General features: G+C 39.9%; 1 protein-coding gene across 1 annotated transcript in view; it reads right to left on the bottom strand.

Moving 5' to 3' along the window:
- Positions 1 to 350, bottom strand: part of agps (alkylglycerone phosphate synthase) — a 79,354-nt gene extending 79,004 nt beyond the window's left edge. The window contains exon 1 of the mRNA XM_061971580.2: positions 90 to 350. Within this exon, the coding sequence (XP_061827564.1) occupies positions 90 to 319 (230 nt within the window). The 5' untranslated portion in view covers positions 320 to 350. The remainder of the gene's footprint in view (positions 1 to 89) is intronic.
- Positions 351 to 14,950: the final 14,600 nt, after the last annotated feature.

Here is a 14,950-nt window from a genome sequence, read left to right as displayed (position 1 = left end):
ATATAAATATTGTAAACTACTGTCACGCTAAGTTGGGTCGTAACAAAGCTAAAGCTCTTTTTAACCTCCGCTCCATCACAGCCTTGTACCTCCTTCTCGGCATCGTCTTCTCCTCCCCGGGCACATCCGTATCGCTCCCCGGGGCTTTGCATTCGGCGGCGACAATGGCGGAGCCGCCGTCCGTCGGTGTTAGTAAATGGCCGGCGATGATCCTCAATCTCTGCCGTGCAATTCGATGCCTGTCGGAGCCGCCGCTGTTACCGCTGTTGGACGCCATGCTGCTTCCGTGTTTGTGACGGGGAGGGAGCGGAACTGTCATAGGTCAGAGGAGGGAAAGTGTGCGGCGTTCAAGCTCATCGGAAAAAGCACAGTCATATCGATAAGCACTTAGAAATGGGTCATTTTATTCTTATTTGGGGGTTACAACCACTTAATATATGCTCGTTAATCGTTTAGTGTGCAGTGTAATTACAGAAACACGCCATTTTATTCGCCGATTATCAACATTTTCAATTGTTTCCTATTTCCGATTCATATTGTAAAGCGTACGTGATTATAGAACAAACACATTACACATAATAGTTCATTTTAAAACAACGTTTATAAAATGACTTTGTTTTGTTTACAATTTTAAAAAAGCAATTATTTTGCCGTTGCAGTTTTTACTACATTTTGGAGGAGCCCTTGGAGGCACCACTGTACGTTTCTTTTCCCAGAATGCTTTGCTCTCCACAACTGGTTACATATGTTATGACCACAAAGATCGGAACTTACAGTTGCTTGTCATTGAGAAGACAACATGAATTATTCCTTATTGTGAATATTCGAAAAAGAGGGTTCCAAAATTAAATTTGACCGTTCAATCAGGTGAAATTATTTTAAGTAAAATATTGGCTAATGGTATAAATCCATCCATCCATCCATCCATCCATTTTCTACCGCTTGTCCCTATGGTAAATATGTTAGTGTTAAATACAGTTCAGTAGAAATACATTTGGAATTAATATTTTTGCATTAATATGTATCACGACTCTTAATGCTGCTTCACTTCTAAAGCTTGACCGTGCACACTTACAGAAAAATGATGTACTGTTATGATCTCTTGTTATCTCATGGCTTAGGGTTGTTGTTTTTTAAACCTCAAATTAACCTAAACCAACATCAGTTGACTGTTTACTTTTCTACCTCGCCTCCACTGAGTCACTGGACCAGCATGACTACTGTTTCCATATGGCACTTTGCAGTAATCATTTAACACGCAGGAACCTACTATCAACCGTACTCAAAAAGCACACAATTCTATTTCAATCATTTCTATGAATACAATGAACTTATGAAGGCTGGACACATAGGGGAACTTTATTTCATTTTTTTTTTTTTTTTTTTTTTTTTTAAACACAAGATTGTAGTAAATATCCAGATGTTTGCGGCTCTATTCCCTGCCTAGACGGGAGACTTAACTTCCAAAACAAAGTTCTGTAATGCACTGACTGCAAGCAGTAAGAGTCTGAGTGTATCACAGAACTTTATTTGGAAAGCCACAATGCCACCTCATAGGTTTGTCTTTATCCAGCATGGAGCTCCTTTTGACCTGCAGCAAAAAAAACAACAGTTGTAGCTTTCATGCTTCAAATGTATTCCTAAAGTGCAAATATGGGCCTGCAGGAGGTTATATGTGGGCCTGCAGGTACAGCAGATGGAGTAGTTTACACTTTTGTTATATTTATGACGCATGCATGCATTAAAGTTGCTTGTTTTGGTAAGATACTCATTTTTCCAGTGTTGCTTGGTAGCTTTCAGTCCAGTCCTGCTACCTGTTGAGCCTTGAGGATTCAACAGGCCGTGCACAGGCACCAAAAAATGTAGAAAATGTTGGACCACTTGCCACTGCAGCAACATTGACTTGATAGTAACTTTTGCTTAGGAAATGACACAATGCAGGTGGAAAGGATAGGAGAGGAATAATAAGTAAGCCATACTGTACCTGTGAGGTCAGCTGCAGGAGCCCAACAGTCTGCTAGCTTTCTTTGCTGCTTTTTTTTTTTTTTTTTTAAAGTAAGTCTGCACACCGAAAAAGCGAAGTGAGGACGTTGCAGGGTGAGATCACTCCCAGCAATGATCGCTGCTGACGTTGCCAGCTCGGAGCCGTGAGGTGTCTCCGGTCGCTCTTCTTTTTCTTTTTTTTTTTTAACCTTCTCTTCTCCCCGGCCGAGTCCTGAGTGCAGTTGACTAAATGCAGCTTGAAGAATGTCGACGTGGAGCTGCCAAACGTGAACGCGTGTTCATGAGCGCGCATCACAAGAGAGGGCGAGAGCGTGCAGGGCTGGAAAAAAAAAAAAAAAAGGGGGGGGGGGGGAGAGAAAGAGGCTTTTTTTTTTTTTGTGTGTCATTGCACTTTACTGTGAGCTTCTTAGCACATAGGCGTCAGATGCACTACTTTTAGTCTTATTTGTCAAGCTGCTTAAAGGCCTACTGAAATGTGATTTTCTTATTTAAACGGGGATAGCAGGTCCATTCTATGTGTCATTTGATCATTTCGTGATATTGCCATATTTTTGCTGAAAGGATTTCGTAGAGAACATCGACGATAAAGTTCGCAACTTTTGGTCGCTGATAAAAAAGCCTTGCCTGTACCGGAAGTAGCAGACGATATGCGCGTGACGTCACAGGTTGTGGAGCTCCTCACATCCGCACATTGTTTACAATCATGGCCACCAGCAGCGAGAGCGATTCGGACCGAGAAAGCGACGATTTCCCCATTATTTGAGCGAGGATGAAAGATTCGTGAATGAGGAAAGTGAGAGTGAAGGACTAGAGGACAGTGGGAGCGATTCAGATAGGGAAGATGCTGTGAGAGGCGGGTGGGACCTGATATTCAGCTGGGAATGACTAAAACAGTAAATAAACACAAGACATATATATACTCTATTAGCCACAACACAACCAGGCTTATATTTAGTATGCCACAAATTAATCCCGCATAACAAACACCTCCCCCCTCCCGTCCATATAACCCGCCAATACAACTCAAACACCTGCACAACACACTCAATCCCACAGCCCAAAGTACCGTTCACCTCCCCAAAGTTCATACAGCACATATATTTCCCCAAAGTCCCCAAAGTTACGTACGTGACATGCACAAAGCGGCACGCACGTACGGGCAAGCGATCAAATGTTTGGAAGCGTACTCACGGTACCGCGTCTGCGTATCCAACTCAAAGTCCTCCTGGTAAGAGTCTCTGTTGTCCCAGTTCTCCACAGGTCAATGGTAAAGCTTGACTGTCATCTTTCGGGAATGTAAACAATGAAACACCGGCTGTGTTTGTGTTGCTGCAGTCGGCCGCAATACACCGCTTCCCACCTACAGCTTTCTTCTTTGCCGTCTCCATTGTTCATTGAACAAATTGCAAAAGATTCACCAACACAGATGTCCAGAATACTGTGGAATTTTGCGATGAAAACAGACGACTTAATAGCTGGCCACCATGCTGTCCCAAAATGTCCTCTACAAACCGTGACGTCACGCACAGGCGTCATCATACCGAGACGTTTTAAGCAGGATATTTCGCGCAAAATTTAAAATTGCACTTTAGTAAGCTAACCCGGCCGTATTGGCATGTGTTACAATTAAGATTTCATCATTGATATATAAACTATCAGACTGCGTGGTCGGTAGTAGTGGGTTTCAGTAGGCCTTTAAGTGCACCCAGATAAGAAACTACTAATATACTCACATACACAACATGAAATTATCTATTGAAAAGCTGTAGAAGCAATTTGGATAATACAAAAATGCTTTCAAATGAAATTGATATTCATTTAATAATTCATTATTGTGACTGTGTGGGTTCCCTTCGGTTACTTCGGCTTCCTCCCACCTCCAAAGACGTGCACCTGGGGATAGGTTGATTGGCAACACTAAATGGTCCCTAGTGTGTGAATGTTGTCTGTCTATCTGTGTTGGCCCTGGGATGAGGTGGTGACTTGTCCAGGGTGTAGCCCGCCTTCCGCCCGAATGCAGCTGAGATAGGCTCCAGCACCCCCCGTGACCCTGAAAGGGACAAGCGGTAGAAAATGGATGGATGAATTAAAGCTATATCTTACCTCATTTACCTGGCCGTCACCAATGTATTTGAGTCCCCCCCAAAACTCATTTTAGATCAGGGGCCACATAGAGAAAAATCTACTCCCAAGTGGGCCTGACTGGTGAAATCCCGGCACGATGACTTAAGAATAAAGACAACTTCAGATTGTTTTTCTTTGTGTAAAAATAGAACAAGCACATTCTGAAAATGTACAAATCATAATGTTGTTGGATTTTGTTTTAAAGTTAAAGTACCAATAATTGTCACACACACACTAGGTGTGGTGAGATTATCCTCTGCATTTGACCCATCACCCTCACCCCCTGGGAGGCGAGGGGAGCAGTTAGCAGCAGCGGTGGCCACGCCCAGGAATCATTTTGGTGATCGAACCCCCAATTCCAACCCTTGATGCAGAGTGCCAAGCAGGTAATGGGTCCCATTTTTATAGTCTTTGGTATGACTCACGACCTACCGATCTCAGGGCGGACACTCTAACCACTAGGCCACTTAGATGTCGCGGTTAATAGTATTCTATCTTTATTTGTCGTTATTTATACTTTCTGAATAAGTTATGTGATAATGTTCATCAGTCAGATTGGTGTTAATTTTCAATCTATCAAGATAAAAAAAATGATATCAAAATCAAGTTCCCGTATGTTATTTAAGTAGTTTGCTAATTTTCTTCGACATCTTGTGGTTTTTTTTTGTTTTTGTTTTTTTAAATATGTAGCGTCATCTACAAAGATACAAATAATTGCTATTGTGACATCTAGTGGACACATTTAGAACAGCTGTTTCTTTCATTGGAAAATTTCGGCTCATTTTTATAGAGACTTAGACTTCCTTATATTGTCATTCAAATTTGAACTTTATAGCACAGATAAGAACAGCATTTCGTTGCATTAGCTGGTTGTGGTGCAGGATAAAAGAGCAATAAGGTGCAGATATAAATAAATAGATTACTGTACAGATAAATATATTGCACTTTTGCATATGCATCCACGTTTATGGATGTATGTTATATTGTCTTTATATTCCAGACAGTTAATCCATTTTTGGGGGGAATTGAGGGGATTATTTTGATTCATTCAAGAGTCTTATGGCCTGAGGGAAGAAGCTGTTACAGAACCTGGAGGTTCTGCTACAGAGGCTGCGGAACCCCTTTCTAGAGTCCAGCAGTGAAAACAGTCTTTGGTGGGGGTGGGAGGAGTCTCTGCAGATTTTCTGAGCCCTGGTCAGGCAGCGGCTTTTTTTGGGGTCCCACTTTTTTGTAAGCGTTTTGAAAACAAATGATAAATGTATGCATTATCCTGTTATATCTCACATTCTATATTATGTTTTGGAAAAAGGTTGTCATAAATGTTACTTAATTCATAACAAAAAAAAATACAAAAGAAAACACATTTTTATGCATATTTAAATGTATTCAGTTATAAACATTCATTCACTTTCTTCTTTCCTTCATGGGTCTAAACTTTACTGCTGCCGGTATTTTTTTCTATATTTTTATCGTAATATTTTCAGAATTCACCTACTCGGTGGCCTAGTGGTTAGAGTGTCCGCCCTGAGAGCGGTAGGTCGTGAGTTCAAACCCCGGCCGAGTCATACGAAAGACTATAAAAATGGGACCCATTTCCTCCCTGCTTGGCACTCAGCATCAAGGGTTGGAATTGGGGGTTAAATCACCAAAAACGATTCCCGGGCGCAGCCACCGCTGCTGCCCACTGCTCCCCTCACCTCCCAGGGGGTGAACAAGGGGATGGATCAAATGCAGAGGACACATTTCACCACACCTAGTGTGTGTGTGACAATCATTGGTACTTTAACTTTAAGAATGTGTGTGTTTTATTTTTGGCCAAAGTAAGGCAAAGAAAACAATCTGAAGTTTATTTTTTAGTTTTAATGCCATGATTTTAATAGTCCGGCCCGCGTGTTCACAGATGTTCCTCCATGTGGCCCCCGAACTAAAATGAGTTTGACACCCCTGCTCTAAAAGGTTATAATCCTCCTGTAATTATAGCTACATTGGTTTTCTTTTCTTATTTTTAAACATTTATTTCATTTACAAAATCACACAGAATGTTAATCAATCTAATAATAGAAAATAGAGCAACCCAATCCCAGCTTTACAATACTTATAATTTACGACGCAATTGATAGTACATATACAATATTTATCAAATGCAATAAAAAAAGGAAAACCAAACAACTAATAGCAACATTTTCAATGATAATAATAAGAGTGATTAAAAACATCAAACACACAAAATTAATGACTATAACAGAAACAATATGTGTCGTTATTGTAATCATCACTTATCATTACCATCCCCTGCATCACAGCCTTTAATAATAATAAATAAAACAATAACAACATTTTACAACTATACCATTTACTAATTTATCCTTACTTAAGTTACTGTGCAGAACTTTGGGGAAATAAATATAAAACCAACATACATCCCTTAACAATCTTACAAAAATGGGCAGAGACTATAAAAAATGGGAGCCATTACCTCCCTGCTTGGCACTCAGCATCAAGGGTTGGAATTGGGGGTTAAATCACCAAAAATGATTCCCGGGCGCGGCACCGCTGCTGCCCACTGCTCCCCTCACCTCCCAGGGGGGAACAAGGGGATGGGTCAAATGCAGAGGACACATTTCATCACACCTACAATCATTGGTACTTTAACCTTAACTATAGAATGATCCATAATGTGTGGTTCAAGGACCACACAAATAGCTTATTTTTAAGGTCAAAACTGTTAAAATTTCCTGACTTGATAGAATATTTTATATGGATTATCAAGTTTAAAGCAATAAGTTATCAGTTGCCCGCAAATATTCAAAGTTCATTCACAGAAAGAGATGTGGGGTATAACCTCAGAGGAACGCTAAAATAGAAAAACGCTTTAGCACTTACCTCAAGGAAAAGTTTTTGTGTCTCAGTCTGTGGGGTGAGAATATGGAACAGCTTGAGTGACGAGTTCAAACACTCTTCAAACATTGAGCATTTGAAGAAATTGTACAAATCTAGTATTTTTGTTCGGTAGGCTTGTTTTGAATGTGAGTATGAATGTACTTTATGATATATTGAGTTACTGTAAACACATAAATCTGAGCAAATTGAGTTATGTAAATCCAGATAAAGGTGACAAAATGTGGTTAAGAGGAAACTGGATGTTATTATCGTATTTTTCGGACTATAAGGCGCACTTAAAATCCTTTCCTTTTCTCAAAACTCGACAGTGTGCCTTATAACCCGGTGTGCCTTATGTACGGAATACTTTTGGTTGTGCATACCGACCTCAAAGCTATTTTATTTGGTTCATGGTGAAATGATAAGTGTGACCAGTAGATGGCAGGCACACATAAGAGATACGTGTAGACTGCACTATGACTCAAGTAAACAACACCAACATTTTATATGTTCCATTGAAAATATAGAACATTACACACAGTGCTGAAAAATCTATCAAAATGTTTTAGTAGGACTTTGGTAAGCTATGAAGCCGCACCGCTTGATGGATTGTACTGTATTTCAATGTACAAGTATTATTATGGTGTGTGTATAAGGTAAGACATATTATCTGGTGTTTTGTTTCACAATATTATGCAAAAGCAACTTTCCTTACCTTCTAGTACTTGCTGATCTGTATTTGGGATCTGCATAAGTCCTGAAAAATTGCATGCGTCCGCCTTTGTAGTCGATAAGCTTCTTCTTTTTCTCTATCTTCTTGTTATGGGACATTCATCCTCCGCTGTTGCCATTTCTAATATAAAGTAGTGTAAAGTTCTTACTTATATCTGTCAGTAAACTCGCCATGAAAGCGCTAAAACATACCGGTGTAGTGAGTTTACATTATTCACCAAAGGAACTTTAGTTATTAGAGAGTTCCGGTCGTACGTTTTTTAACGGGACACATTTCCGGCGTTGTTGTTGTTTCCGGATGAAGAGATGCTGCTCCGTTATTGATTGAAGTAAAGTCTGAATGTCATTAAAACAGTTAGCTCCATCTTTTGACACTTCTTCCACTCCCGTCCTTGCATGCTACACCGCTACAACAAAGATGACGGGGAGAAGACGCTGTCCAAGTGGAGGCACGTAAATAAGACCGCCCACAAAACGGCGCATCCTGAAGAGACTGTCAGAAAGCGACTTGAAGATGATGTGTAAAACATCATCTATGCAACATTTTGACCAAAGAACCACCATTACATGTTATGTAGACCACAAGGAAGTCTTTCAGAATTTAGAAAAAAAAAATTAAATATGACCTCTTTAATGCGCCCTATAATACGGTAAGCATTTTGTATGAAAATAGACCTGACTAGACCCGCTCATCGGCAGTGCGCCTTATAATCCGATGCGCCATATGGTCCGGAAAATACGGTAGTTAAAGTTAACTATGTAAAAGAGCTGGGATTCAAAACGTTTATATTTCTTCCCATTACCCTTTTGAGATATGTATAATTTAATTACATTTTCTTTTTTTGTGAAATAATAATATTGCCATTGAGTACAAAACTGGTCTCTGGAGATATGTATATATATTATGTACTATATATGTATGATATGGAATTGACTATGACATACTCAATAAACCTAACTAAAACTACAGTGCCTTACACTTCCATTACATCTTGCAACTTGACAACCACACGATAGCCATTCTTCACCACAAAGAAGAAACAGTCATATTTTAAATTCTCTTAATAGTTAAAAAATAATGGATGCCACATTTCAAGATTTGACTGGGTATTATCTAAAACAAATGCATTTTTCTCATCTGATAAAGTCTCCATATAGCTTGATATACACAAGCTTTAGATGATGCCAGTTGAAATAGCTAGATTTGTTTTCATGTTAGAAATTAGTTTGAGCGTGCACATAACACAAACCAGATGTAAAACAAGTCAAATGCATCAAATAATAATGAAAATAATGATGTCATTAAAACGATTAACATAGCTCTTGTTGAGTTAAACATACAGTGACTTCCTGTTCAGTCCAAAATAAGTTTAAGAATAAAAATATGCCAATCTGGATCCTACCACACTAGACAGAACAAAGATTGAATGTCATTTTTTCACATGTTAGTCAAAAATAAAGATCCTGACAGATTGTTTCTAATTACAAGACGGGGACTTCATGAGCATTCTGTTTCAGTTTCTCACACACATATCCAGTGGAAAAAAACAAAACATACAACTATAAGGCATTTCAAAATAAAACCAAACATTTTGACCTTTAAGCATCACTTTATCTCAGTATACTGTACAACAGCAGTCGGTCTTCATTTACATATACATATAGAGACACATATATATAACCACACATATTTAAAATATTATATACTATACACTAAACAAAAATATAAACGCAACACTTTTGTTTTTGCTCCCATTTTCCATGAGTTGAACTCAAAAATCCAAAAATGTTTCCAAATACACAAAAGACCTATTTCTCCCAAATATTGTTCACAAATCTGTGTTAGTGAGCATTTCTTCTTTGCCAAGATAATCCGTCTCACATCACAGGTGTGGCATATCAAGATGCTGATTTAACAGGATGATTATTGCACAGGTGTGCCTCAGACTGCCCACAATAAAAGGCCACCTGAAATGTGCAGTTTTATCACACAATGCCACAGATGTCACCAGTTATGGGGAGCGTGCAGTCGGCATGCTGACTGCAGAAATGTCCACCAGAGCTGATGCCTGTGAATTGAATGTTAATTTCTCTACCATAAGCCATCACCAAAGGCGGTTCAGAGAATTTGGCAGTACATCCAACCGACTTCACAACCACAGACTACGTGTAACCACACCAGCCCAGGACCTCCACATCCGGCAGGTGCACCTCCATGATCACCTGAGACCAGCCACCCGGACAGCTTCTGCAACAATTGGTTTGGATAACCAAATAATTTCTGCACAAACTATGAGAAACCATCTCAGGGAAGCTCATCTGCATTTCGTCGTTGTAAGCGACTTATGTGGGCAAATGCTCACATTAGATGGCGCCTGGCACGTTGGAGAAGTGTTCTCTTCACGGATGAATCCTGGTTTTCATTGTTCAGGACAGTTGGCAGACGGCGTGTGTGGCATCGAGTGGGAGAGCGGTTTGCTGATGTCAACATTGTGAATGGAGTGGCCCATGGTGGGGGTGGGGTTATGTTATGTGCAGTACGTTATGGACAACGAACGCAAGTGCATTTTATTGATGGCATCTTAAATGCACAAAGATACCGTGACGAGATCCTAAAGCCCATGGTTGTGCCACTCACCCGCATACTTGCCAACCTTGAGACCTCCGATTTCGGGAGGTGGGGGGTGGGGGGCGTGGTGCGGGGCGTGGTTGGGGCGGGGGGCGTGGTTAAGAGGGGAGGAGTATATTTACAGCTAGAATTCACCAACTCTAGTATTTCATATATATATATATATATATATATACATATATATATATACACATATACATACATATATATATGTATGAAATACTTGACTTTCAGTGAATTCTAGCTATATATATATATTTATTTATTTTATTATATATATAAATAAAAGAAATACTTGAATTTCAGTGTTCATTTATTTACACATATACACACACAACACTCATCTACTCATTGTTGTACTTGAAAGTACAATGCAATACAATTCCGGGGCAATGGCACCTATCAAATACACAGTAATGAAAACACAGTTCTACTAACTGTACTGTGTGTTATGAGAGTAGAGTATGTGTGTGTGTGGCCCTTTAATAGGTGACAGCATGTGGGGTGAGTGACGTCAGTGAGTGTGTGGGAGAGAGAAGAGAGAGAGCGGTAGTGTTAGTGCGGGGAGGGACTAGTTGGTTTTGTGTTGGATTGGCTGTGTGCAAGCAATCAATAAAGCAAGATTTGCAACTAATCGCTGGACTCATCATTCACCCTAAAGTCGTCCGCTGTGGAGACCCACTGCCGGGTAAGGTGAAGGGTGTTGCCCCGAGCATACATCGGCCCTGGAGAAGTGTCTCCCCTGCGCTCTTCGACTACGGTCTCGTTCTTCTGCTTCGTCTCCTTGTGTGCGCACACTGGACTTAGGTCCGCATGGAGCTGCAGGGGGCGTGGCCTCCAGCTCCGGCTGAATTCCGGGAAATTTTCGGGAGAAAATTCCTTCCGGGAGGTTTTCGGGAGAGGCGCTGAATTTCGGGAGTCTCCCGGAAAATCCGGGAGGGTTGGCAAGTATGCTCACCCGAGACCATCACCTCATGTTGCAGCATGACAATGCACGGCCCCATGTTGCAAGGATCTGCACACAATTTCTGGAAGCTGAAAACATCCCAGTTCTTGCATGGCCAGCATACTCACCGGACATGTCACCTATTGAGCATGTTTGGGATGCTGTAGATCGGCGTACACGACAGCGTGTTCCACTTCCTGCCAATATCCAGCAACTTTGCACAGCCATTGAAGAGGAGTGGACCAACATTCCACAGGCCACTATCAACAACCTCATCTACACTATACGTAGAAGATGTGTTGCACCCCCCAACCTCGATAAAGAAAAACTGCACATTTCAGAGTGGCCTGTTATTGTGGGAAGGACTGCTTCACAGACAACTCCACACAGTTGATGTTGGATCAGGTTGATTACAAAATGAATACTAATCCAATATTCCGCAAAAGAAACAGACTCCAAAAAACTGATGGAAAATAAACTATATTAAAATATATATTTTTGTGATTTCTGGTTAAAAAAAATAGATACCTATGTAAAGTATATACGGTACAGGCCAAAAGTTCAAAATTCAATGCGTTTTCTTTATTTTCATGACTATTTACATTGTAGATTGTCACTGAAGGCCTCAAAACTATGAACGAACTAGTGTTCCGATACCATTGATTGATTGATTGATTGAAACTTTTATTAGTAGATTGCACAGTACAGTACATATTCCGTACAATTGACCACTAAATGGTAACACCCGAATAAGTTTTCAACTTGTTTAAGTCGGGGTCCAATATATGGTACCAATATTTTGGTACCGGTACTTGTACCAAAATATATTTCTATACTTTTTTTCTAAATAAAGGGGACCACGAAAAAATTGCATTTGCGGTACTTTACTAATACCGGTATACCGTACAACCCTAGAATGAACACAAAAAAAGGTGAAATAACTGAAAACATGTTTTATATTCTAGTTTCTTCAAAATAGCCACCTTTTGCTCTGATTACTGCTTTGCACACTCTTTCTCACGATGAGCTTCAAGCACACTTCTGAAGTGAAAACCATATCAGGCGATCCTCTTGAAGCTCATTGAGAGAATGCCAAGAGTGTGCGAAAATGTAATCAGAGCAAAGGGTGGCTATTTTGAAGAAACTGGAATATAAAACATGTTTTCAGTTATTTCACCTTTTTTTTGTTAAAGTACATAACTCCACATGTGTTCATTCATAGTTTTGATGTCTTCAGTGACAATCTACAATGTAAATAATATATATATATATATATATATAATAGTAAATAATATGTTTCTTAAATAAACTGTCCATAAGTGTGAATGAAAATAGAGCTTTATAACCCCCAAATTAAAATCTTTAAGCAGGTTTGAACGTTTCCTTGTCAGAAGTTGCTCTTAGTTTATGTGAATAGTAAACAGCAACAGTCTCAACTCTTTATGACTTTTGTTCCAAACTTCTTCTGATTGCCTGAGCTGGCGCATTACTGCCACAAGTGGTGGAGAAGCGTATTACAACTACTACAATATTTCTTTAATGGACCTCTAGAGGGCGCTAAAAACACTATACTGTAGAAATTGGGGGAAAAAATGTGCCATTCAGTGTTTATAAGTCTATTGAAATTCAGTGATTTGGTGAATCTGCAAACAACCAAATGATGCACAAAGCAAACTATAACATGCTACCCAAGAATGTACAACACAGAAGAGAAATCTGACCTTAAAGGACAATTTAACCCGAAACATTTATAAAGGTACAACAATAAAGACTTTTTAGCATATCTGTATGTGGAATTAAATTATGGAATGGATTAAGTAAAGAAGTGAAACCATGCACTAACATGATCCACTTTAAGAGACTTTTCAAACGACAAGTGTTTACAAAGTACAGAGAACAATAATGTTGCTAAAAATCTTGAGGGGGAAAAAAAATAAAAAAATTCTCTAATCGTAAATGAGTGGTTAGGAAGAAAATTGTTGTATTAACACTGCACTGATTTGTAATGTGTGAAATGTTGCTTCTTCCTATACTTCTTTTTGGACATAAAAATATGATGCATCATTTGTAAACTGTATATATGTTCAAAATAAAGCTAATCTAAATCCGGGAAAAAAAAATCTGAATTACTTTGTTTCTACAGAGTTGGGGGAATACTTCCATTATGCAAATATTGTTTGATGCTTAACCTAATCTGGTAAAATCTAATCTGTTAAATGCTCGTAAAAAGTTGTCGTTGCGATGCTAAGTCTGTAGCATGGGATTTTCTCCTATGTTTGCATCAAGTGAGCAGTTTCTTATTTTATTGAAATACACACACAATATACAAGAGCAATACAAAACAACAAGAACTGTCTGCATACTGTAAGTATAATCAAATAAAGATAAAAAAGCATAAGAGCGAAAGAGGCTCAAGGCTATTATTTTTCTAAATATTAGTAGTCTTTTGGTCTGAACAGCCTTGAAGAGTCCAGGTCATCCACGTCTAAAACAGTGACACATTAAAAGAAAAAAGACGGTTGATAACATAAATTCTATCTTATTTAGAAAATAGTCAAGCGAGAGGAGTAAGTGCTAACGGCGGGGTGAAAAGGACGCCCAGGGGGCCATTTAAGAGAGAACCGCCAGTGCACTGACTGGCACTGACTGTAGGTATTTTTACACCGAGGGCTGCATGCAGACACAAAATACGATGTTGGGGCCACTCTTGATACATTTTGTACATTAAAAAAAAAAATGCTCAAACCATTCCAATTACGCTAAATTAGTTGAACAAAAGTACACATCTTAGCAGGTGACCAAGCAAATTTGTGTCATATTTAATAATACAAGATTTAGGTGGCGACTTGCCAGGGTGTTCCCCTCCTTTTGCCTGAATGCAGCTGGGATAGGCTCCAGCCACCCCCGCAACCCTGAGAGGATATGGATGGATGGCATTTTAAATAGACCACTGTTTGGATAAAACAGACTGGACTCAGTCTGGACCCCCTCTCCAGGGGCCCAGGCTTAGACTTAGATCTCCCATCCCCCTCCCCAGTATTTTCTCACCTTTTTTGTAAGGGGCGCCGGAAGTTGGCAGAACCGTCAGCGATCCTGTTCTGTCTCCCTGTAATGTTTGTCTGCTCTTGAATGGGATCGACTGCAAAATGCTGAGGGCAAAAAATAACTTATTCCATTTTGGAATAAGGCTGTAACATAACAAAATGTGGAAAAAGTGAAGCGGTTGCACATATGATGCAACCTGAACATGCTTATGGGACTTACTGGTGTGCCAGGGCTTCCCTTGTCCGACCAGCAGGGGTCACCGTGGAACAAGCAACGCCAGAGCTCTAATTTTGAAAGTGACAATGTTTCATAATTACATATCATGTAACTGATGGTCTGCAATTAGGTGGCGACTTGTCCAGGGTGTACACTGCCTTCCACCCGAGTGTAGCTGGGATAAGCTCCAGCCCTGCGACCAGGAGAGGGACAATCGGTAGAAAATAGATGGATATGGTGGATAGTGACGTCGCTACCATTAAGCAGATATATTAAAGAAAGCTGCTGTTGAAAATTGTAAAAAAATATATCATCCGGTAAACAGCGGGTTAAGTCGCGAGCTCAGGCCGGCCCACACGCCTCATAGACCGGCT

This window comes from Nerophis lumbriciformis, linkage group LG13 (genome assembly GCF_033978685.3).
Source record: "Nerophis lumbriciformis linkage group LG13, RoL_Nlum_v2.1, whole genome shotgun sequence".
Taxonomy (NCBI): Eukaryota; Metazoa; Chordata; class Actinopteri; order Syngnathiformes; family Syngnathidae; genus Nerophis; species Nerophis lumbriciformis.
This window is presented reverse-complemented; position numbering and strand designations above follow the sequence as displayed.